The sequence below is a fragment of the Cyprinodon variegatus genome, unplaced genomic scaffold (assembly GCF_000732505.1).
Source record: "Cyprinodon variegatus isolate N-32 unplaced genomic scaffold, C_variegatus-1.0 Scaffold71, whole genome shotgun sequence".
Classification (NCBI taxonomy): domain Eukaryota; kingdom Metazoa; phylum Chordata; class Actinopteri; order Cyprinodontiformes; family Cyprinodontidae; genus Cyprinodon; species Cyprinodon variegatus.
Genome location: NW_015150524.1, coordinates 641,624 through 665,053, shown reverse-complemented (window position 1 = coordinate 665,053; position 23,430 = coordinate 641,624). Strand labels below are relative to the sequence as shown.

The 23,430-nt window shown below is 38.1% G+C and overlaps 1 protein-coding gene across 4 annotated transcripts; it reads right to left on the bottom strand.

Moving 5' to 3' along the window:
- Nucleotides 1-1,939: 1,939 nt before the first annotated feature.
- ubp1 (upstream binding protein 1 (LBP-1a)) lies at nt 1,940-22,945 on the bottom strand. 4 transcript variants are annotated; one of them, XM_015372349.1, is made up of 16 exons: nt 22,660-22,945; nt 15,997-16,148; nt 13,945-14,021; nt 13,761-13,866; nt 13,562-13,668; nt 13,290-13,442; nt 13,097-13,207; nt 10,280-10,387; nt 9,898-10,004; nt 9,744-9,798; nt 8,615-8,708; nt 8,189-8,279; nt 7,900-8,018; nt 7,662-7,804; nt 5,181-5,232; nt 1,940-5,095 (listed from the first exon to the last, which is right to left on the bottom strand). In XM_015372349.1, exons 1-16 carry the CDS (start codon nt 22,740-22,742, stop codon nt 5,058-5,060), a joined length of 1,596 nt encoding a protein of 531 aa, XP_015227835.1. In that variant the 5' UTR covers nt 22,743-22,945; the 3' UTR covers nt 1,940-5,057. The 4 variants fall into 4 exon arrangements, with proteins under 4 accessions (XP_015227835.1, XP_015227834.1, XP_015227833.1 ...); XM_015372348.1 differs by lacking the exon at nt 22,660-22,945 and adding an exon at nt 20,792-21,711 and having other exon boundaries at nt 8,615-8,705; XM_015372347.1 differs by lacking the exon at nt 22,660-22,945 and adding an exon at nt 20,792-21,708.
- Nucleotides 22,946-23,430: the final 485 nt, after the last annotated feature.

The following is a 23,430-nucleotide window of genomic DNA, read 5'->3' as shown; positions in this document are numbered from 1 at the left end:
AGGACGTCAATTACGTCATGGACAACGGTAAGCGAAACTGCGCAGACTCGGAAATGATTCCCTACTTCTTCTTCTTGAGATTGTTTATGGTGGTTGGCAAAAAAAACAAACAAAAAAACTGCCAATTTTTCCAACAAGAATATTTCTTCTGCAATTGAAGTCCGTTGGGCCTTTGTTAGTATTGTTTCCTTTCTCCAGTTCCTGGTGATGGCTTTCTTGGCTTCTACCTGAAGTATTGTAATTAGATATTCATCATGGCTGTTATACTGCACCATACAGCTCTTTTGTATTCCATAACTAAATTTGTATACATTTCTATATTTCTATATATGTACAAATTTCTATAAATTTGTCTTACATTTCCAAAAGATGTGAGAATGACCTTCATTAAAAGATCCACATCATTGCCTAAATTTCTGTCGGCTGTTTACTCTTAATTTTTTGTGTGATGAAAAATCGGATCATATTCTTCCATGTAAATTCCCTCCAGATTCGTGAATTAGGGGTTGAGTGATTAAACTTCCACATTTGGTGCCACTCCTCATCTGTAAGTTATATACAGAGTTCCTTCTTCCATTTGAAATTAACATATTCTGTTAAATGACTATTATTTGCAATCAATCGTTGATGTACTGAGATAAGTCTAATACTGCTGTACTGATATGCTTTAACAATAATTTGTATGACTACATTCACACCTGTGTCTTACTTGATGTCTTTTTTATAATAGTCCCTTACTTGGAAATATCTACAGATTTCCAGTGAACCTAGTTTATATTTTTTCCTTAGGGTTTCAAAGCTTTCCAAATCTCCATTTTTTTCTAACATACACCAGGCTGTCGTTGGAAATGCCTTTATTTCCGATTAAATTTTGCTGGGAAAAAATTACTATCATAGGTCATCAGTCTTAAAATTCTAGCATTATTCTGAATCTTGCACTTTTATAAATTTTTAAACCACAGATCTAGAATATGTGTTGTAATTATGTCCATGTTTAACATTTAGGGTTATATATAAATATCTCCAATCTTGTGTTGTATAGTGATTAGCTTTACATCCTTTTCTATTTCTTTCCACTTAGCTTTCTGGTTTATACCAGCAATATATGCTGGGTGGCGAAGTAATAGTTCATCAAATTTGGGAGACCCATACCGCCTTTTCCTTTGGAACTGAAGAGTTTATTGCCTGACCCTGGGTTTTTTTTTTTCCCTCCCACACAAACGTGAAATCATTCTGTCCCAGTTTATGAGCTGATCTGGAAGCATATTTATCGTCAGGGATGAAAATGTAAAGGAATGTGGGCACTATATTTAATTTGATTACCGGAATATCAATTCTTGAATTTAAATCCAATGGTAAGGTAGAATATCTCATATCTTTCCGAACCTCTTGTTTTAGCTTTTCATAATTTGCACTGTATAAAACAAAAAGTTTTTTGATAAAAACACCGAAATATACAACTTATACTTTATTTAAATCTCCCTTGATGGTTTATAATTGACGGCTAAGATCTGGGCTTTAGATACATTGATTATATCCTGAGTAGTAGTTATAAAGATTGAGTAATTATCAGATTAGGGAATGATGTGATTTCTTGGAGGTAGGCAAAGACTCCCAACTTTAATTTTTTTCTTTTTGTCCGATGGCCTGTGCTAAAGGTTCTATAAATATGGCAAAAATAAATGGTGATGAATAGCATCCCCGCCTAGTCGATCTCTGCAGTAATATTTTGTTAAATTACCATTATTCTTATTCTTTCAGGAGGATTTTGGTATAATTTTAATGAATTGCACAGATTTATTATTGAAACCAAAAGGTTCCAACACTTGAAAAAGTTCCAATTAACACAATCAAATTCCTTTTCTGCATTAATACTAAACAAAGACCTTGATCTAAGCATTGTTCTTGATCAAAAACAGGCAGGACACAGAACAAAGTTATGAAATTATTTATTCCCAGCACATGTGGTTGTGTACATCTCCAGCATATGATACTGTGCACATGAGAAGCATCAGGTTAACAGTGGTCACCTCTTTCTGGCTCGTGCTCACACAGATGGCAGAACTCAAGGTAATGCCTTCTGTAGACTAAATTTTCCATTCTTTTTACATCCATCTTTATTCTAATTAGTCAGATGAACACAGGTTTCTCTGCCGTAGCACTCATGTCTATATAAACACCTCAAGAGCTACAGTCTTGGCTCTGGTGCATGTCAAGACACAAACAGCTGCTTTCAAAGCCTTAAGAGTTTTGGCGATCTCTTTCTGATCTAGTTAGAAAAGGATGTTGAGGGGGAAGGGGTGTAGGACTACTGACTACACATCGAGCTAGAAGTTTGTGATTTTCTTCAGTGCAGGCTTGGTCTCTAATGTATGGAAAAATAACGAGGGGGAAAGAAAGGGGATACACTCAGTGACAAATTTTATCGGTCTCTCAAATATCCACATGCTCTTCTTCACTACGTAGCAAGCTAAACACAACTTCTTTTACTAACAGAAAAAAAAAGTTTCAGACATAATGAACAAAAGGATACACATGCACACACACATTCTGACACCTTCACATGTAAACCTCTTCAAAAATGCCAAAACGGATCAAACTGGAAGCAAAGCAGAGCCTCCAGAGTCGCAAGGTTTTCTTTCACTTTTCAGTAAGGCCACTCTAAACACATGACATGTATGTTCTGTGCTAGGGTACACCACCAACCTTTTATTTTGTAATCAAAAAGTGGCATATTACCACTGTCCTGCTGCACACAGGAGCATCTGAGTCATTTAGAAAAATCAATCATGGAGAACATTTCTGCCAGAAATCATAAAGTGAAACTCCGATTCATTAAACAGAGACATATTCCAACTCTGATAAACAAGGCTTACATCCACTGAAACCATAAATTTCAAATTCTCAGAATACAACATTAGACCAAAAGAAAAAAAAAAAAAAAAGTAGGGGGTTGAATACACAAGTTTAATGTTATGGCCATTTTATGGTCCACACAACCAAGTCATTGAAACCCTAAAGAAGCTGGCTAATTGTAGAGCCGTAGTTACGTGTATTTATAAAAAGTTGAGTGGAAGAAAAAAAAAATACTTAAAGTGCAAAAGTACATTCTTGAGAATATTGTGAAGCCATGCTTAATCGAGAGTTGAGACATTTTTTAAGATGTTGACTGCAGCTAGACTCACTTCTAAGAGTCACCTCCAAAAGATGTACCTTGGAGATGAAGGCAAGCTTCTCTTAAACCAGATATGGCAGAGGCATTTTCTCTAGATGTAGGAGAAAGAGGTCTGATTGCTTAGTGGTCCAAAGTCCTTTTTTATGTTAAAGAAAATGCTGCATTTAATTTAGCTGTTAAAATGAGGTGAAAAAGTGGTAAGGAGCAGGAACTAAGTTGGTTATGGGTCAGAAAGGTTCAATAGTGATGATCTGAAGCAACTCGTCTAACTTCAACAACCCCTCCTCTCTTTCTTCCACTAAACTTTCCATGAACACGTCCGGATGCAGCCCTCTGAATAGTCAGCTTTTAAAGCAGTGACCTATTGTAGCTTACCCTCCTCATAGAGGGCATTAGATTCTACCATCAAGATTTGAACCTGACTGCATAGGCCTCAACATTTCTGAACTTGGTGGGGATGAAAAAAACAAACATTGGTCTTGTGTAATACTTCAGTTTTCTGAAAAACTGGATTTTTGGTCATAAAAAAAAAAAAGAAAAAAACATTTCAAATGGGGTGGGAAGAGAGAAAAAAAAAGATCACTGTTTAATGGTCTGTATGAAGCTGTATCTTTTCAAATCAATTACCTAAACTAATTATTCAATGATTTGTTAATCACCTGATGCATAATGCTTGCTTTAAAACTGATCTGGAATCAAGGTTTAGGCACCAGTGCAAATTTAGCTGTTTAACTCCCCCTACTTCTTTACCAGTTTAAACTCCTAACATTTGCACAAATTCAAAGTTCACTGTGGTTTATTTCCTCTCAGAGCACGATTATCAGTCATTGCCTATTTGGTCCACTATAAAGTATGTTTTTTTCCTTTTTCCGGGATAGGCACTAATGCTCCATTGGACAGCATCACAGAGGGGTTTTATCTACCAATTTCCTATTCATTTCTCCAGAATTCTGTAAACCAGTGTTTTAATAAAAACAGAGGAGTCAAATAATGACGTTAATGTACTCTGTGTATATTTTGGAATAAAAAGCTAAGCTAATGAGCCTGTATGGCACCAGAAAGGGTAAATTCAGTAAGAGCAACAGAAAGAGCTGACTCAAAGGATTAACTAAAAGCTGTAAAAGCACAGGCCATATGGACGTACATTAGCTGAGCTTCAAAGAGACGTTATGCAGACAGATATATGGCTGTAAGCTTATATCACAAAGTGTGAGACTAGGTGATATTAGCTCATAAAATTATTTAACAAAAAAAGCCAAAAGATGAGAGCACTTCCACCCATTTACCCTGAATATTCTGAGTTAACACGCTCAGCCAATTAGAGAAAGGTTAATTAAGACATCCCTGTCAAACAATGTTAAGTAAGCAGAGTAAGTTTCTTTTTCAAGCAACTTGGTATGGATTGCATGCTGTTCAGCAGTACAGTTTCATCAAATACTGGCCTAACGCTGGTTGTATAGGAAGGGCAACAAGCAATAAGGTGACTTTTTTACTTCCTGCTGTCTCTTGCATGCCAAAGCACCATCCACCCCTCTCCCTTGGAGCCTGCACCCTCCCATTTCCACACAGAAACCATATATATTTATATATATATATATAAAAAAAAATAAATCAAAATACACAGAACAATGTCAAATACCCCCCTGATCTCAAATCCTCCCCAATCTCTACGTTGTAACTGATCTCCTTCATTTAATAATGTTTTCAATATGAAACAGAGGTCACACCCATGTCAGATTCTAACATTTACTTGGCTTTAGCGCAGTCACTGCGCTCCATCGAGTGATCGTTAAAGAGAGACGGGGAGGATGCAGAGCGACAGAAGGAGGCTTCTGTTTCAAAGCAGAGCGTGGAGTATTAGTGACGCCATCTGTGCTCCTCACTACTTCAAGATTAGATGAATTCCTTCGCCCAACTCATCTGTAAGAGAAGAACAGTAAATCCTCAAATACAGACGATGTGGATTGCTACCAGAAGCTGTTTTATTACTAAAGCATGTGTTTACCTTTGACAGTGCTGATCAAAAAACAGCTCTCATCAGACAAGTTGTAAACCATCTAAAAGGAAAAACAAAAATGCATCAAATGTGAAATTTGACTTTAATGTGTGCCAATATTCTGTAAATACGATTTCCAAGTGAGGCAATGTTAGAGAAATCCAAGAAAATCTGGTAATGGGATAACAGCAGGGATTATTATTATTATGGATAGCAAATCAGAGAGATGTGTGGTTATTTTATTGCCTGAATCCAAAAACAGAAAGTTCATAACTGCTCTAACTGAGCTCTGTTTAACCTGGCTAATAATTTAAAATAAGCACAAGATCTAGACAGAATTCATCTTATATCAAATTTTTGACCAAGTTTAGTTACCTTTAGTTATAACTAATCCACCTCATGTTCTTTGGAGTGCATTTCCTGTTTTTGCTTTTGTGCAGCAATTTGGTCCCTTTGGTTTTTTGAAGTGCTATAAGGCTGGCATGGGCTGGATTGACTAGCCATTTGTGTCAATAGTGAGATAAGTGAAACTAGGTAGTAATGTGACAACCATAAAAGTCAGGATAAGGGGAAAAAACCAAAAAAAAAACTCTTCACTAATTTTTATGCAGTCTTTCTTGGGAAACTAAGGCTGTGACTACATGCCACAGCAATGATAGCTCCACAGTCACAAATTCTGTTCTTAAAAAACAAAAACCATACAAACAAACCCCCCCCCTTTCCATCCCTGCTTCTGTTTTATTGAACCCCAGTCAACCTCGGCAGATGGCCTCTCAGACTGAGCCTGGTTCTGCTGGAGTATTCGTTCCATTAAAAGGAAGTGTTACTCCCTACTGTCGCTACAAGCATGCTTGGTGTTAGGGATTGCTGTAGAGTCAATGACTCCATACAATCAGTTGGTTTTCCTCAGACAACTTTGAAGCAATCCGACTGCATGATCTGATTGAATAGTCTCTGTAAAGTGCCTTTAGATGACTTGTGTTGTGAAGTAGTGCTATATAAATAAACTGAATTGAAATATTTGCAGCGCTTCCTGAGTAACTACAAAGACTGTTGGATGCAGTGTAGTTAAAAAACTTGAAATTTACTTTGGGTTTATGGAAGTATGGACTCATGTTCTAATCGAGTACGTTCTTGTTAAGAATGCAGGAAGTATGGACAGGAGCATACAGGACATATGTGTAAATTGAAACAGAAGCGTACTCATGAAATCACCAGACGCACGGACCTGCTTTTCACCACCTGTTACTAACATTCTCTAGGTAATAATAAATCATAACATTTCCGCCCCATTTAGTTGAGGAATAATGATTAACACAGACAAACAAAAGGAATATTTTACCAAATAAAAAAAACCAAACAAAATAAAAAACGCATCAGAGCTGGCAGCTTTTCACAAAAAACAATGCTGAGAGGGCTGCTGCAGATGGGCTAAGGTAAGGCCTGGATGTGGTTATCTTCAGAGGTCCGCTGGTTGCTACTTTCCTCTCAATATCGGAACCTATTATTAAATTACGCACTAAATAGATAAACGGGCCATAAAGTGAAGCTTAAGGTGTAATGTTATCGCCTCAAAGGACCTTAACGTTTTTATGTAGAACAGCAGCAACAGAAAAGTGAACTTTTAACCAAATTAGTCTGAGCAATCCCCTGGAAGCTGTTGCTGCCGCGGTGAATGCTGGGACAGCTGTCAGTCTGAAAAGAGATTTCACTTTCTATTTTCCCCGAAGTGGATGTGTTTTACTTTGTAACCGGGACTCCCTTCCTGTCGGACCCATGATATCGTCGCAGTTGCTGCATAGTCCAACAATATAGATCTGGGGTCTCTCTCAGTCAGAGCTATGGAAGTCCTCTTGCAGAAAACGGGGTCACGGGTGATCATCGCCATTCACTGTCAATGAGAGCTAAATGCCACCTCTTAAGACACAATTTTCTATCGCATCTGATGTAAAATCGTGTTCTTTGTGTTCAGGGCTTTAGTCTTTACAATATCAGTATATGTACAGAATGTCTTATCTTTGCCTTTCTGATAATTATTTTATTATCATATTAAGTATTTTGATCATCTCAATAATTGAGTAGGCTTATTACCTACTTTTTCTCGGATTGTAATTCTTTACTCTTATTTGCCTAAAACCATGTTAAACTAGTGTTACTCTTACCATGGCACGTTTAGGTATTCTGCCTACCTCTGATTTTAATACAAGGAGTATTAAAGTAAAGGAGGGTTAAATAACATTTTTCAGCCAAAGATTTATATATTTTCACCCCAAATCACTAAAATCATACATCTTTTATGGATTATATAAAATTCTCAAAATAGAAATTTAATTTGTGAGGATGGGTTTGAATGTTTCCAATACACTAAACCTGACCAGCAGAATGAATAACTCAAACTCATGCACTATAATAAGATTAAAATGTCTCTGTTATGAGATGGTTGGATCCAGTTAGTCGTGGTTAAATAAAAATATGCCTGTATGCCCATACCTGGTCACTTAGCAGGATGTGAATGCCTGTAGGACCCTGCCTGTACACTTGGTGGATCCTTCCCAAAGGAATGCCACACACAGATGCAATCTTACGGATGAGCTCTGCAGCTGTGAGCTCCTCTAAATACAGAGCATGGTACACTGTAGAGACAGAGGGAGGATGGCGTCAAAGACTGGTGCGAAAAGTTAAACACATCAGTATTTCACTACTATCAGGAAAGAAATGGTTTCTTCACCATGTAAACTAGCAGAGCTCTGGTGTTCTCCATTTTCAATTGTGCAGTGTCTCTCCAGCAGAGGGCTCCCCTGAGGAGACTCCTGACAGACGTACACTGTCAATCTGGGACGCACTGACCTGCATGAAGAGAAGTCAGTTAACACACTCACACTCTGCCACAGGCAGTTTAGCTCACAGCAACAACAAAAACATGCAATAACGATATAATCCCTCCTTTTGAGTTTTTCCTACACACAGACTGCAAGCGTGCTTCAACAAGCTCAATAAACAAGCAAATATAGACCCACCTGGATTTGAGTGCATTGAAGAGTCTGATCCCATCTGCTGGCCCACAAATCTGGACCAGGTCCTCCCGGGTCAACTTCAATAAATCAGAACCTGTGGCAGAACAGGGTAGGTATCTGTAACCTTTTGCTCCATAACATAATTTCTAATGGTCCTGCTATTTACAAAGAAGACCTAGATTACAGTATTGGGACTTACAGAGGTACCTTTTCCATGTAGCTCTTAAATGTTAGCATCAATGGAACAAAAGTGCTCGATTTGAACTCATGCACCAGGTGCAAGTATAGCAATGTGTTCATCTAAAAGTTGCTCTATATGTCAAAGAAGCACTTTCCTCTTAAAGCAATCCTTAGTCGATTAAAAATCACCCCAAAAAGGAAGCCTGTTATCAATTATTTCCAGATGACTGAAGCCAAAGCTGTACACACCTGAGAAATGAGAGAAGAGTCTAGTGTAGGAGCTGAAGCGGTTCTTCAACAGCCACTTCTGCGTGTCCTGTATGGAGGCAGTGGGGCTCAACTGCTGCAAACACACAAGAAATGATAGTTTATTTCTTACAACTCAATTTGTTTTATCAAAACAATCTTTAAATAACTGCAAGATGCATAGCATTTCACTGCTATTAGGGATCGCCCGATTCATCACCCGGCTGGTATTTTTGGTCGATTGTTTTTTTTCCTTGTTACGGCTGATATTTGCATGTGTTGGAGAATTCATTAGTGCATTCAACAGCCATGCCTTAGATCATGTGAGCCGCATGCGTCACTCCGTCTGTTATCTGTTGTTAATATCGTGCCTTTTATTGGTTATTATTATAGTTATTTATTTTTATGAAATTTACACATAACATTTGGTGTAATTTTTATCTTGTTAATAGCGGAACTGAACGAAATATCCACATAAAAAAGTATAAAAAATATCTTCAGAGTGTTGGGGGCTTTATTAAGTAACTAAAATCAATCTCTGGGTGATCCATGTATTTTTGGATAGGCGCAAACAGATCAAGGATGACTGTTTGCTTTGAGATGCAGCCTGGGACATTTCTCTATATCTGTTGAAGTACAATCAAGAATAACCTCAACTGAACTGATTTATTATTTGGACTTTTCTTTGGTAAATAAATTGTTGCCAAGAAAGAAAGAAAAAAATCATATCAATATAACAGAGATTATATTTTCTGAAAGACATTAAGTGGAGTAGCTTTGTAAAGCAGTGACTGTTCTAACTGTTGAAGAACTCTGTTCTTTGTTTTAATAATCCTTATTATTCGGATTATAATCCTTATTTATCTTGATATACTGTATATATTGTTTATTCTTAATGCACCTTTTCCTCCTTGTTTGCACCTTCTTTAATTACTATGCCAATATGTGACCAGTGAATTTCTCCGCTGTGAGATCAATAAAGCTCATTTAATCTAATCTAATCTAATAAATCCCCGGAAATCTGACTGATATCTTAACATATAGAAACTTAAAAATGTCCAATTGGGATAAAAATCAGTCAAGTAAAGACAATACTCTTCCAATTGAAGCAGACATGTAATAAGATACTAACCTCTGAGTTGTTGTGGCCACCAGGATCCACCTGGTGATTGGGGGAGGATGAGTCACTGGAAAATGACAAAAACAACAATCAACACCGCTAACAGAATAAATGACATTTTAATAAGAGCATGAATCTAACTAATCACAGAATGCAACTGAATTACCTGTCCAGCACAGAGGAGGTGGTGTAGGTGGAGAGAGGGGTGGAGGAGAAGGAAGGGGTAGCTGCCTGGTTGGTGCTGGTGTAGGCGGCGTCTGGCCATGGGGAGCACTGAGCAGACACACACATGTCCATAAATAATGCAGTGATTGCAGACAAACTAATGATAAAGAGAAAAAACTTTATTGCACCTATATGCAAAACCTATGGAGAAGTCAATAAATACCAGGAATGTATCTTTGCATCAGCTCCAATCTTCCTAATCACAAATATTTAGTGTTCTACCGTCCCCTTTACGTCGGCTGAATGTCTAGGAGTCTAAAATGTAGACAGACTGTGGATGGTGTGACCAGAAGGAAAGGGGGGGAGGAGAGCAGGCTGCTTACACTGCCTCTCTTGGCCAAGGAGTCACCACAATCAGCGGGAAGTGTCCGCTTGCTGGACTTTTTCAGCTCATGGTCGCCCGAATCTTCAATGATGGGCTCAAGCCTCGTCTACACAGAGACACACAGCAGAGGTTAGCAGCCAGTGAGTCACATAGACACACAGATCCAGGACTTCTCACTACGAACCAAAATACGAGCTCTGAGACCTGACCTCTATTCTCAGGTTCTAAAAGCTTTTTTCTCTCCATGTGTTTAAAAAATAAACTTTCTACATTAAAATGATGAGTCATTTCCACTGATTTAAATCAGACTGGAAACAGAAAGAAATTAAAGGCAGGAAGTAAAATGAAGGACAGAAGAAATAAGAAAGGGCATGAAGGAGGGAAAGGGAAGTGATACAAAAAAAAAAAATCTTGAAATAAGTGAAAATAAAAAGGACATGAACAAATTAAAAGAATGAAATAAAAGGACACCAGGATGAAAATGAAAAAAAATAAGGCCAACAGGAAGGACAGAGGAAAGGAAACAATGAAGAAAGATAGGATAGAAAATAAAGAGGGATGGACAGGGAGGAAGGAAGACAGGGCAAGATCAAGAAAGAAAAGACAGAAGCACTTTAAAACTCGAAAACATGAAGGTGTGTACAATAGCATTCTTTTATCAAGAAAGAAAAAGTGAGAAAGAAGGGAGGAACCGAAACAATGGACACAGGTCAGATAACCACGACAAAGGAAAGAATGAAATGAAAAGGAAGGAGGACCCAAAGGTGCAGAAGGACGCATAGAAAAAAGGAAAAGAGAATGCAGAAGAAGGGTTACAAGGAAATAGAGCTAAAAGAAACAAGGAAGAGAAGTAAAGAAAGAGGAAAGGTCACAATGAGGAGAACAAAATAAATTAGTAAGGGTTCTTCAGCAGTCACCCATAGGTACTACTGGAATGAAGCTTGCAGTAAGGAAGGAGCTAGGACTAGAAAACAGGAGGCTTACTGCCAACAAATCATTTAGTATAGGGACCTCATGATATTCCTAGCTGCCACCAGGAGCTAAACCCTTACCCACAATTCTTTGCATGACAAGACATTCAGGCACATCTCCCTTTATAGAGCTTAAAAAAACTACATCACTTCAACTATGCTCTGTGTGCACACCTGTGTTGCTTTATAACGAAGAGCTTCATTTGTCAAACTTTTGTTTATTGCGGTAAATTTCTAGAAGGCTGTAGTCCCACTTTGACTAGCATCAATCACGTGCATGTCCATTTATAACAATCTTAAGGCTGTAAGCTATCCGGATTCAGGAAAACAATCCAGAGCTCACCTTTTCTTGATAGCGCTCTTACTGTTGATGCTGGAAAAGGTGAGGGGATGGAAGTAAGAAACGGGAGGTAGAGAAGCTACAAGTGGATGTATTCTGATCAAGCCAAAGCCAAAAGAATGAAAGCAAAGGTTCTGAGGGAGGGAAGAAGAAAGGACAGAGTCTGCCCTGGCTAGATGTGACTACAGCTGTTTCCCTCAGTACACTCGTCACACTGGGCTCCAATTAGTCAAATTACATTTGCTCTTGTGCAAAGTTGTTGATCTTCACAATAGTTTAGCTTCAAAAAAGGTGCAAAAGTTGGCTTATATTAATCCCAATCATGGAATAATAAAGCTAAATGTGTTGGTTGTGTTACAGAATGTCTGCAGACTTTATGACTTTATTGTTTTAGATATATTTTCAAATATGATTGAATTATCTTTTTTTGAGCACAAACCTGTTGAATAGAATAAGCAACAGGATTCTTAATACTCTTTACAAACATTTCTTAAACTGAGAAATTATTAAAGTGGCCTTAGTAATAAGATGAGAAAAATAACATCCTCTAACTGTTAGATTAATCTCTGGATGAGCCGAAAATTAAAAAGTTAGAAAAATAATCCTAGAATGAGCTTAAGGATCTCATCCAAAGCCTATTTATTAAATCCATTTCAGACAAAAAAAATTCCTTTAAACAAAGGTATTGCTTGCTTAAAAAAACCTCTATTGTATAAGTAAACATAGAAAGCTGTAAATGAACACTAAGACAAAATAAATTATTTCAAGTTTACAAGGCTTGCAAGGAAATAAAGAAAACCCCTTATATTAGTAGGAGGGGGAATCTGATTGTCATTTTCCATAATGTGATAGTGTGTTCCATTTTAGGGTGTGTTTATAGTGCAGGGCTGTTTGTTACTATAGTAAAAGGTGTGAAGTACCAGAGAAGGATGCACAACCTGACTACATAAGCCTGTTTTTGCGTCACCGCAAACAACCTCAAAGCACAAACCAGACTGCTCTCATAGTTGCAGGAAGTGGTTACAGCCACTCCAGAGGGAACCTACACATTATATAAGAGGATGGGTACCCGTTGGAGAGCAGAGGTGTAAAGTTTCTTAATAACAGTGCACCATAGTTACGGTAATAGGATGAGAATTTCACTTACTGCAGGGACATGAAAGCTGGTATGGTTTTAGTTTATTTCTATCAATAAAACAAACAACCTGATTCTGCTCTGGAGCCCCCACCAAAGAGGTTTAGACAGCAACTTAACGAGAAAAACGGTGATGTAGCGCTGGAGTAAAATCCACACATTGAGAAGAGGACGGCTTCAAATGAACGGCAGTTCTGCTCATTAAATCATAGCCCCTAGAGATTATTGCTTACAGTATTTTGATGGATGTTCATTTAGAGGAGAAACTAATGTTTTCAACTAATGGAAACTAGACTAAAAATTACAATATTTTAAAGTGTGCAGAAGCCTCAAAAAAAGCCTGTTAGTTCGTAGTAGAAACATGCTGACCTCTGATAGGATAGTGGTATCATAGGAAGGTTGGTATTTCTCCTTCTCCTGAGGGGTACGCTTCTCCATCTTCTCCCTGTCAGTCTTCTGCTTACGGTCGGCCCCTTTTGGCTGAACAAGGAGAAGACTTGTTAAAACAACAACTATGATAAAGGAGAGGTTCAAAGGCTACGCAGAGAGCCTGACTGTGTACCTTGAAGACTTTAATTTGACAAGAAGCGGAGTGGAGGTGCTCTGCGTACTCTCCACCGTCTCCCTGGGTGAAGGTGTCGATCTGGATCCTGAAGGGGACGCCCTTCTCTCCGCCATGCTTCCTGGGAGTGAACTCTGTGCTGATGCAGTGCACCTGCAGACAGAATGGAGGACAGCTTCATCAAAATATGTTTGATGTGGAAATACTGTGGCGCCGGTGTTAGCAAAAAAAGAGCAAGCATGGTTGATGCACAGGGGGATGTTTTTTGTTACCTGCACGAAAACAGAAGTTCTTTTGTTCATGTCCCACAGAAACTCTGCAGCGTTGAGCTGGGAGGGGTGAGTCTTGGGCTCAACAATGCCCACTGACATGGGGATATCTGTTTCAGACGCAGAGATATTTAAGCTGCACGTCACACGCTAACACAAGGGACAGTAGAGTAAACGTTTGTGAGCATGTTTCCTTCATTACCGATGTCAAGGAGACGGTCCCCAGGACGATTCCACCTCCAGCCCTCCAGCTGCTGGTGCTCCGTGTACTGCAGCCGCCGGTCGTGAAACACTACCCGTACTGTGCTCTGCGTACAAACACGTGCGGATTAGGTATGAAGAGCACAAGGAGCAGACGTTTGTAATCAAGTTTTAACGGCTCTTACCTTCACCATCTTGTTGTTGAGCTCTGGCAGCTCCCCCGCCTTTCTGTTGTCCAACATACGGATCTCATAAGACTGGCCTAAATGAGAGAAAGTTGAGGTAAACTGCAAGCTACTCAGTGCATAGGTTAATAAGAATATCCTGGTTGATCCAGATATCAGCAATATTACTTCAAATTATGACAAAAATCAAACACCAAGGGATGCTGTAACATATACATAACTGAGATTTAAAAACAAAGGGAAAGAGATCTGAATAGATCAGAAAATGAAGAACAAAAATGCAGGATGGCTGAAAATAGACTCTTGGATTATGAGGTAAGGTTTACAGACAACGTTTACATTTGAGACAAAGGGCTGAACATACAGCCATACAGTCAGCTGAACAATGGTTACCATTAAACCCATTATTTACATCATTTAGTTCACAGTGATCATAGGGGTCTGACTGATAAGGTGATTAGAGCTTTATACGACACATGGGATGTTTTAGCAATCTTCAAAATAAAAACAAAAACACGCCGGTTATAGGTGCATCTCTGAGCATATTCTCAATTTTTACTGGGACAATAACTTGAAAGCGGATCCTTATGTTCGGTTTAACAGTTTTTAAAATAAAATGCTGTGATACAAAAGATTTAGTTTTTAACTGTAAGAAACACTAAAGGCGGGAGTTTATAAAATGAAATGAATATTTTAAAGTTTTGTTTTACATTTATTGATGTTTGTTTTTAAGTTTACGTTTTCTTTAGTTCTTTATATTCAAATATTAATCATTCAGGAAACAAACTTATTTATTACTTATAAGTAATTATTTCTGGTTGTAGTAGTGATAGCATTTATTTATCTGATAATTACCATCATAACAATTACACATACGTGATCACTAAAATTAATCATTGCTGTTCAGCAACAGATGCATGGCTTCTTTATAATTGCTTTTTATTTATGCATTAATTGATACAAAACGTACGGCTATTTTTTTTGCCAAGACTTTTGAAAGCAACTGTTTTTTCTTGGTCTGACACAAAAATACATATTAAGAATTCCTGTACCTTTAACCAGAACACACTACTTTAAAAACATATGAAAAATCTAGAATTCTAACATTCATTCAAGGGAGATAAATATTAGAACTTAATTTAAAAAACTTATTTTTAATAAATCAAGAACAAAAAACAAAAAAAACAAGTACCATTTGACATGTGGCCTAAAATTAGACTTGCAATTGTCATATGTCTGAATGGATGCATTTTATGGAACATTTACATTACTGAATGGTGGAAAAAAATGACTTAATTACTAACAGAAGGAGGTGGAGGCGCCAAGAGCAAACATAAACAATGAACAACCCAGACACTGCATATGTCACCAATGGCGCTAGACTATGGGTGCATGATGCTGGGAAAACATGCAATGAAGTTGGTGAATGTTGAAGGTAAATAGCGTTCATGTTTTCTGTTCTGAGTTCATAGCAAACTAAGACCCCAGATAATGACTCATCCAAGAAAAAGTTTTTATATAAATAAGTGATATGGAAACCACTTATTGATCATGTTGGAATCTTACCTCTACCTTCTATTTTATTATGCTAACACATACCATCAAATAAACCACAATCTAGAGGATGTTACTTAAAATAAGCCAATCCTGACAGCTCGTCTTTTTTGCACTGAGCATATTGAGTAGTTATACTGCAAAAACTAACCCAACACTCGCCCACCTGTGTTAGGCAGTTACACCTGTTTATATTGACTTCTGTAAACACAGCATGACATGTGTGAGATCATGACTTCTGTCACTCATGTGGGGAACTTCAGACTCTCATCATATAGAAATCTGAACGACCCCGACATCCAAAAAAACAACAGATCACAATAAAGCAAAACTTGTAAAAGCCAAAAATGTCTCCTAAATCAATTGATTTAATACAAATAAATCCAATTAATATAGTTGAGTCCAAAAGTTAGAGTTGCAAGTTTGCAGGAAGCTTACGGGGGCTTAGTTGAATGAAACAAACCAGGATAATTATTTTGATTGCACTTTGACCGTTACCTTGATTTAAGTAAGTAAGCGTCTCGTCGTGCAGCTTGACAGCAGGCGAGGTGGCAGCACACAGCACATACTGGAATGGAGGATTTTTGGTCTTGCTTTCAGGTGGAAGGTTGGAGTCCTCCTGCTTAAAGATGGGCAGAGCCAGCACATCACTGAAAAACAGAGACAGTATGATTTAGAAAACGCCACAATCAAGACGATATCTGAAGAACTTCATTAAAGACCAAAAAATGTCCTAAATGTAGCTTAGCTCAACTCTTCAATCTTTTTAAGTCATTCTGTAACAATTATTTTTATTGCCAGGTAATCACGAACATCTGGAAAACATAAAAAAAAACAACAACAAAAAAAAAAAACACTGCCTCAATTTTTCAAAACAAGATCCCCCTCGATTCTTATCTCCAAGAACATTTGTCATGGATTAACTCCCCCTTAAATTATTAAACAAATGAGCCTATTTTAGAGGTGATAAAGCGGTTTCGTTGATCAATGGTCTCCTATTATACATGCATGAGGCTTCACCTTGATGAATGATCAGAAACGCCTAGAGATGGATGCATCTGCTCACGTTACCCCTCACACATCATCACCAGTCCTCCTTAATCCCTGACAAACACTGATGGGGTGTCAAATGGGTGGTCTGTTTGCACTTAAAAACAAGCAAGCATGGAGAAAAACAAAGCCCTACACTGCAGAAGGTGTCATTTTATAAGAATGTTATTGTGAGTCATGAGCGAAACAGCCTGCAGGAATGTCTAGAGTTTGTTCCCTTTTCCTTTGAAAAACTGTCTCTGCAATCTATTCTATTGTAACCCTGAGCCATCCAAACCATCACACCATGACCTATACCGGCCTCCTGAAACCTGAAGAGTGTGATCCAGGAAAAAATAAAAAACATGAAGACATTTTGTTCCCACCAGCTGCCGGGTTCAAACCCAGCCCAGCATCACAGATAGCACACTCTCTGTTTTCACTAATTCACTTGCATGCATACCATGAATTCAGCACCGTTGAACTCACTTGCACTCATGGACGACTGGCACACGCCTACGTCACACACAGATAAGCAGGCAGAAGGAGCAAAGGGGCTGCTGATAAACACATGCTCATCCCTGGAGGTCTTGCCCCGCGCAGCGAAATATCACCCCCTCCATCCCACTGACCTCTTACATAACGCAGGGCAGACATAGTGAAACCCCAGTAAGTGAACAGGTGCTTCTCTACAATGTCTGCTAGGGTTTATCTAAAAAAGATGTGAAAGAAGTCTATGCAGATGGACATTTGCTGACCACCACAAAATAAATGATTTCATGACCAAGATCTGGTGCAGTGACCATTCCAGCTGCAGACATTCCAACATTAATCTGTATCAGTCCCAGTATTGCAGAAGAAGATGGGTGAAAATCGGCCTGATGAATTCATTCCATTTCTATAATAGATTTAAGAGTAAATTTCTCTTGAAAGCAGGAAAGTTTGCATCTCATGGGCCTTTTGCAACCCTTTGCATTCGTTTTCAGAATTCAATCTGTCCTGTTAAACTCAATTGATTGTTTTTAACGACTTTCTTTCTGACCTTATACTGAACTCCAATTGCCTTTTGTGATATAAATGTATACATTTAATACTTGCTTGTAAAAAGGATTTTATGGAAGAAGAATAAAAGAAAAAAAATCAGTGCCGATGATGGAGGTAAAGCAAACAGAGCTCTGGCATTGGGCTTTGCAAATATTAAAAAATTCAAATATCAGAATTTGAAGAAAGGGGGACGGTGCATCGCTACTAGCAATGTGTGAAGCATTTCAGGGTGAAACTGAACATGAGCATTTAGGCTCAGAAATCTGCAGCTGACCAACATCTGATGGACCCCGTATACTGATGCAAATTCAAGGGGATTGGGATGCTTTCAAAAATCGAAAGAGTCAGGAACATGATGCATTTTATACTTCTAGCAAATGGCAGGTTAAATAGACAAAAACTCTTAGTAACCTACAAATTTTACTCTTGTCTAGACATGGGCCAGTTATTGGTATTAATGAACACAGAGGGTTTATAAAGCTATAGCTTTAAACAAAAAAAGAAAACAAGCTAATATAGGTCATGCTCTTTTAAATCGTTGAAACTCATTTTAATGGGACACCAGAATGAACCAGGCTGAATTTAGTTAGCTGCCAAGCTAGCTGGCTGAAAGAAGGCTACAATACAAACCCCTTGCTTTTAGCATGCACTAAGAACAAAAAAAACTAATCCAAACACTTTGTCCATCCATCACCCAACAACTTTACAATTGTTTAACACAGCTCTGCTGTAGCACCCTTTAAATCAAACCAATGGATCATTACCGAGACTCAGCAAAACCCGATGACATGTTGGAAGAGATAAATCAGCCATTTGATTCATATGTTCCTAGGCCGGGATGCATCTAAATGTTGCAGAACATTGATTCATGAGTTGGAATTGGATTACCCCAGCAGACAGTTGTTTTAAAACTATTTTTTGTAAACCAAGAGTGGCATGCCTCATGCAGCTAAATGGAGGCCCTATACAATCAGTTAGCCCAGTTAACTAAATAACTACATAACAACAGCCTACAATTTTATTATTAGTTTATTTAAGTTAAATCTTAAGTAATCATATTTTTTATTATCCAATGTTATGTTTGCAAAACGTTTGGCAAACAAATGCCAGTTAAACTCCTGGAGATGATTTCCAAATAAATATAACATTATAAGGAAGAGGTTTTATGATGACCCTCAAGAGGGCTTTAGCCAAATTGACCTGATGTTGTGTAATTTTTGATTGGAAACTAATTCCAGTTAACACACAGCCAAAAAATAAGTACCAACATATGCATTTTATCTCCTAAATAATTTTATAAATATCTATATATAAGGAAAGGGAACCTTCCCCCAATGATTCAAATAAACAGACCCACGCATCCAGTATATTAATAAGATAAACAGGCAAAGAAAATTTAAGATCTTAATACTTTCTTCAAACTTTAGATTACGACTCATTTTTCGGCATCTATGTTTCATTCTAGTTAATTGACCTATGAAATATGGCAGATGACCCTGACCAAAAGAAACCCAATTAACTTTAGGTGATATACCATGCAGGAAATCAACATATGTTAAAGTAATATCACAAGACACACCGGTACATAACTAATCTAAACAAGTGCCAACTAATTTATTTCATTGAGGTAGGGTTGTCAAAAATATTGATACTCAAAAAAGTATGGATACTGAAACGTTGTATCCGGATAAAATGCTCATTTTCAAAGGTATCGATACAGCCATCTAAAGTGCAGAATAGAGGACAATGCACTTTCTGAACATTTTTCTGTTTCAGACTTTTTTTGTAACAGGTGCAGCTGGTGAGAATTATTTTTGTTTTTTAACTGGTTTGGCTAGTGTCATTGTTATGTCTGCAAAACATAGCCAAGGAAGGAACACTTAATTTTAATTTTGTAAGTTCTTTATCAAACTTGCTTAATATTGTGCACAGCATACAACCTCAAAATATTATTCTTATTGTTTTTTTTTTATTTATTTCTTGTATTTTTTTAGTAATTAAAATATTTCTGTTGAATTTTAGAGTCTTTGTTTTTATTCTTGTGGTATCGAAAAGGGTATCAAGTATTGAATATTTTACTTAGTATCGGTATCGAGTTGAAAAGTTTAGTATCGTGACAACCCTACATTGAGGTAATGTATTTTTAAGATTAAGCACTTTAAAATACGGTGAACAACATATCTGTAGGAATTTGAAAAAGGACAAAATGTTACTCAATTGTATTTGCATAAAAATGACAAATTAAAGAACATGCTGGTAGGAGCGACGGATCTGAAACCAATCAAAAATAAATTTAACAAAACATTTTGCACTCAAGTTGAAAAACATTTGTCCATTTATATATGGTCTATCCAGAAGTTAAGGGCACAGATTAAGCTTTAACTGGTTTCAATTCTGTGTAAAATCTTTAAGGAAACTTTTGCAATCTGGCTGTTAATCTTAAAAAAAAAAAAAAGGATCGACAGATTAATCGATGGGCAAAATAGTCTTTAGCTGCATCCCTATGACAGTTAACTCTAGAACATCCTAGTTTTGGGATATTTTTCACAGCTACATTTTCTTTAATCAACTTTCTGAATTCAAGTGTACCCATCCATCCATTCATTTAGTTTCTTTTAAGCAAATACTAAGTTATTTTCATTCAAGGTTCACATACCTTGAAACCCTCATGTCTAGGTTCTACATAAGAGCACAGAATGAATTAATCATTACAGCACAAATCAATAAATAGGTAAAGTTCACAATAAGTACCTCCCTTGCTTACACAAACTTGTGTTCTACATTCATTACTCTCTCCTGTAATCCAAGACACAGTGAGTGTGTCAACAGCAGACTAAGATGTGAGCAGGAAAACCTTTTGTTTCAAGATAGAGATAAACAGCTACGTCATTTTTCTACGCACTTCCTCGTTGAGAGCAAGTTTGTATATATGTTGTAGCAACACATTGTGTAGGGAACAGGATCAACTGATCTGACGTGTTTACTCCCCCAACATACACACAATATGAAACGGTATTTTTCCATTTACAGTCTCGTGGGTCTAATGTTTGACCCCGATCGTGGCACCCCGCTGTGACTGTTGTACTGCAAACCTGAAAACAAAGAAACATTTACAACACACTACAAAGGGGATTATAACCCAGCTCTCGCGCGAACATCTTTAACGTTCAAACATGAAGAAAGTGTGTGTTTTTGCCCGAAAGCAGCGTCCGTCTCTAACCTCATGCTGTAAGCTCCAGCCCCGAGCTCCTGCCCGATGCCAGACAAGCTAGCATCGAAGTCGTGCACCAGCCCCGACTCGATAGTGGCATCGTCCATCTTCAGCACCCAGGCCATGGGCCCCAGCTCCTTGTCCTCGGCTTCTACTCGAAGGGCCGCCAGCTTGCTTCGGGTAAGGGCTCGGTTAAGGAGGGGGAGAAAAAAAGAGGGCTCTGCAGCTTGTGAGACACCCGCTGGAGCAAAGTTCTGCTGCTAAACCCGTTAGCTGCTCATCGGCAGGCTGGGGAGGCGAACAGGTAGTTTTGTCCGGAGACGGAATTCACCACCATAATTCTATTTGGCTTATTTAAGCTATTTTCCTCCCTCAAACTAGTGGCAAACAGCCCTAGAGAGACACCAAGTTAGAACCCCATCAGCTAACAAACAGTCGTGACGAAAGATGCGGACTGGTTGTCAGCATGCTAACGTTAGCTAGCTTTACAAAGCCATCTTTTATATATAAAAAAATCAACAGCGCTAAAGGAGCGGTTTAAGAAGCGAGTCCCAATTGCCGGGTTGACGTCCGCTCAGCAAAAGGCAACAAACTGAGGAAGAATATTGTAAGAATCCAGAAACTGCATCCCACGCAGCGTCTGCACAGCTGTTGCTAGCAAGCTAACTAGCATCAACTTCATTTGCTTTGAATCAGCTGCCCGGTGAATTAAAACCCGTTCTCCTCGAGCGCGCTCTGTACCATCCCAGCGAGGTACGCTCTTCTCATAGCGGTTGGGAAATCACCGCTCTGGCTTCCAGTCTATCAGAGGCAGTCCTTTAACCATCCAAAGTGTACCGTTTGACACAAAAACAGGCATCAACATGGCTCCCACAGCGTACAGTCTCACTGTCTTGCTGGGTCACCAACACCAGCAGCCCCAGGAACGATGCCAGCACGGAAACTAGCCAATCACTGGCCGTAGCTTGTGCCCACTGCAGAAGGGTTAGCCAATCAGAGGCTCCCCAGCTTCCGTCATTGTGTTACATTCCTGATGGGAATTCCGTGTACTTTTAAGGGATCCGAGCTATTTTGCTCCTGTTGTAAAGAGTTGATTCCTGGAGGCACATAACTAAATAAAAAAAATAAACCAGGTTTTGTGTATGTTTTTACGCGTTGTACTTTACACACAAACCTATTTTCTGAACATAGTACCATAGATGTGTACCCTAACTGTCCTTCACTCTTCAATGAAAAATGCTTTAGCTGCAAATCCAGCTTTCTTATCATTTTTAAACCCGATTTATTTTTTTATGGTTTGCCCTTGCATGCAATTTTTTTGCTTGATATCAACAGGATAACTGGTTATAATCAGTTATCTCCATATCCTAATTTGTGCAGTACTAAGGAGGTATGCAGAAATCAAATGTAGAAACGTTATTTAAATAAAGCATTTGAAAGATGATTTTTTTTTGTGCATTTTTTTTAATCTTTTATTTAAATTTACCTCAAGACAAATAATACAACTGTGTGTTTTCAACATAACTATCCCAAACAAACTGGTTTGGGAATTTATAGACTAAACCAACTAATAAAAAAGTCCATTAATTTAAGACAATTTTATAAAACTTGATAAATAAATATAAAGCAAACATAAAAGTTCACCAACTTCTTATAAGTAAAATGCAGTTGATTTACAGCATACAAACAAGTTCGTGAGTGTGAACATGTGATCCGAATCAGCTTTCATGGTTCACATAAGGGAACTGGTTCGTTGAATCGGATCGTTTCGACCAACACATCACTGTGTTTGACTTTCAGAGAAACTTTATATTAACAAACTAGTTACTGTCAACAAAAATATGAGCAGTGCAGAGTCAGGTTGATGAAAACCTTACCGTGTGTAGCTGCTGCCGTCTCCGCCGCCATGTCTCTGCAGCGGAGCCCGGAAGTTTTCGGTGTATGACTGCCAGAACAACATGTGTGCTTCCCAACAGCTGTCTCTACAGGCTCCGATCCAGTCCTGCTGTAAAAATCAACGCGATTCAGCCCGAGCAGCACCACAAAGATCCAAAACTGAGCAGAATCCTTTCATTCATGTCACCGAGAGGCTCAACTACCACAAACTTCTGATATTTATCTCTGTTTTTGCTTTCCACAGCACTGCCCTGCTAGCATTCATTAGCCACAGCCTGGCTTTGCTGTAAGTCTGCAGGGGAGGGTGTTTAAAGTATTTTTTTGAGCAGGGTACAGGTGCTATTTTGGACCGAAGGGGTCGACCCGCCTCACCATTTAATTAGAGACCAGCTTCTTGGGAAATCCAGCATAGTGATCCCTTCATATATAAGGGTCCAGTTTAAATTCAATGAGAGTTAAAGTGCTAAATGAACAGACATATTTATAATACCATGTGTTGAATAAAATATATTGTGGAAACAAGTTTTAAATCATGTGATAGAAGCACGGAAATCATTTGATAGCTAGTGGCCTAAATAATCCCCTTTTATATAGACAAGGTGATTGGATTATAGTAATACTGCTGATTAACCAATCAGTTTTCAGGTTCCATGATTGAATGGTGCAGATTAAAATTGTAATTATGCAAAAATTGATTGATTTGCATTCTTAATAAAATATTTAAGTATTGTCATTAATAATATATTGATCCA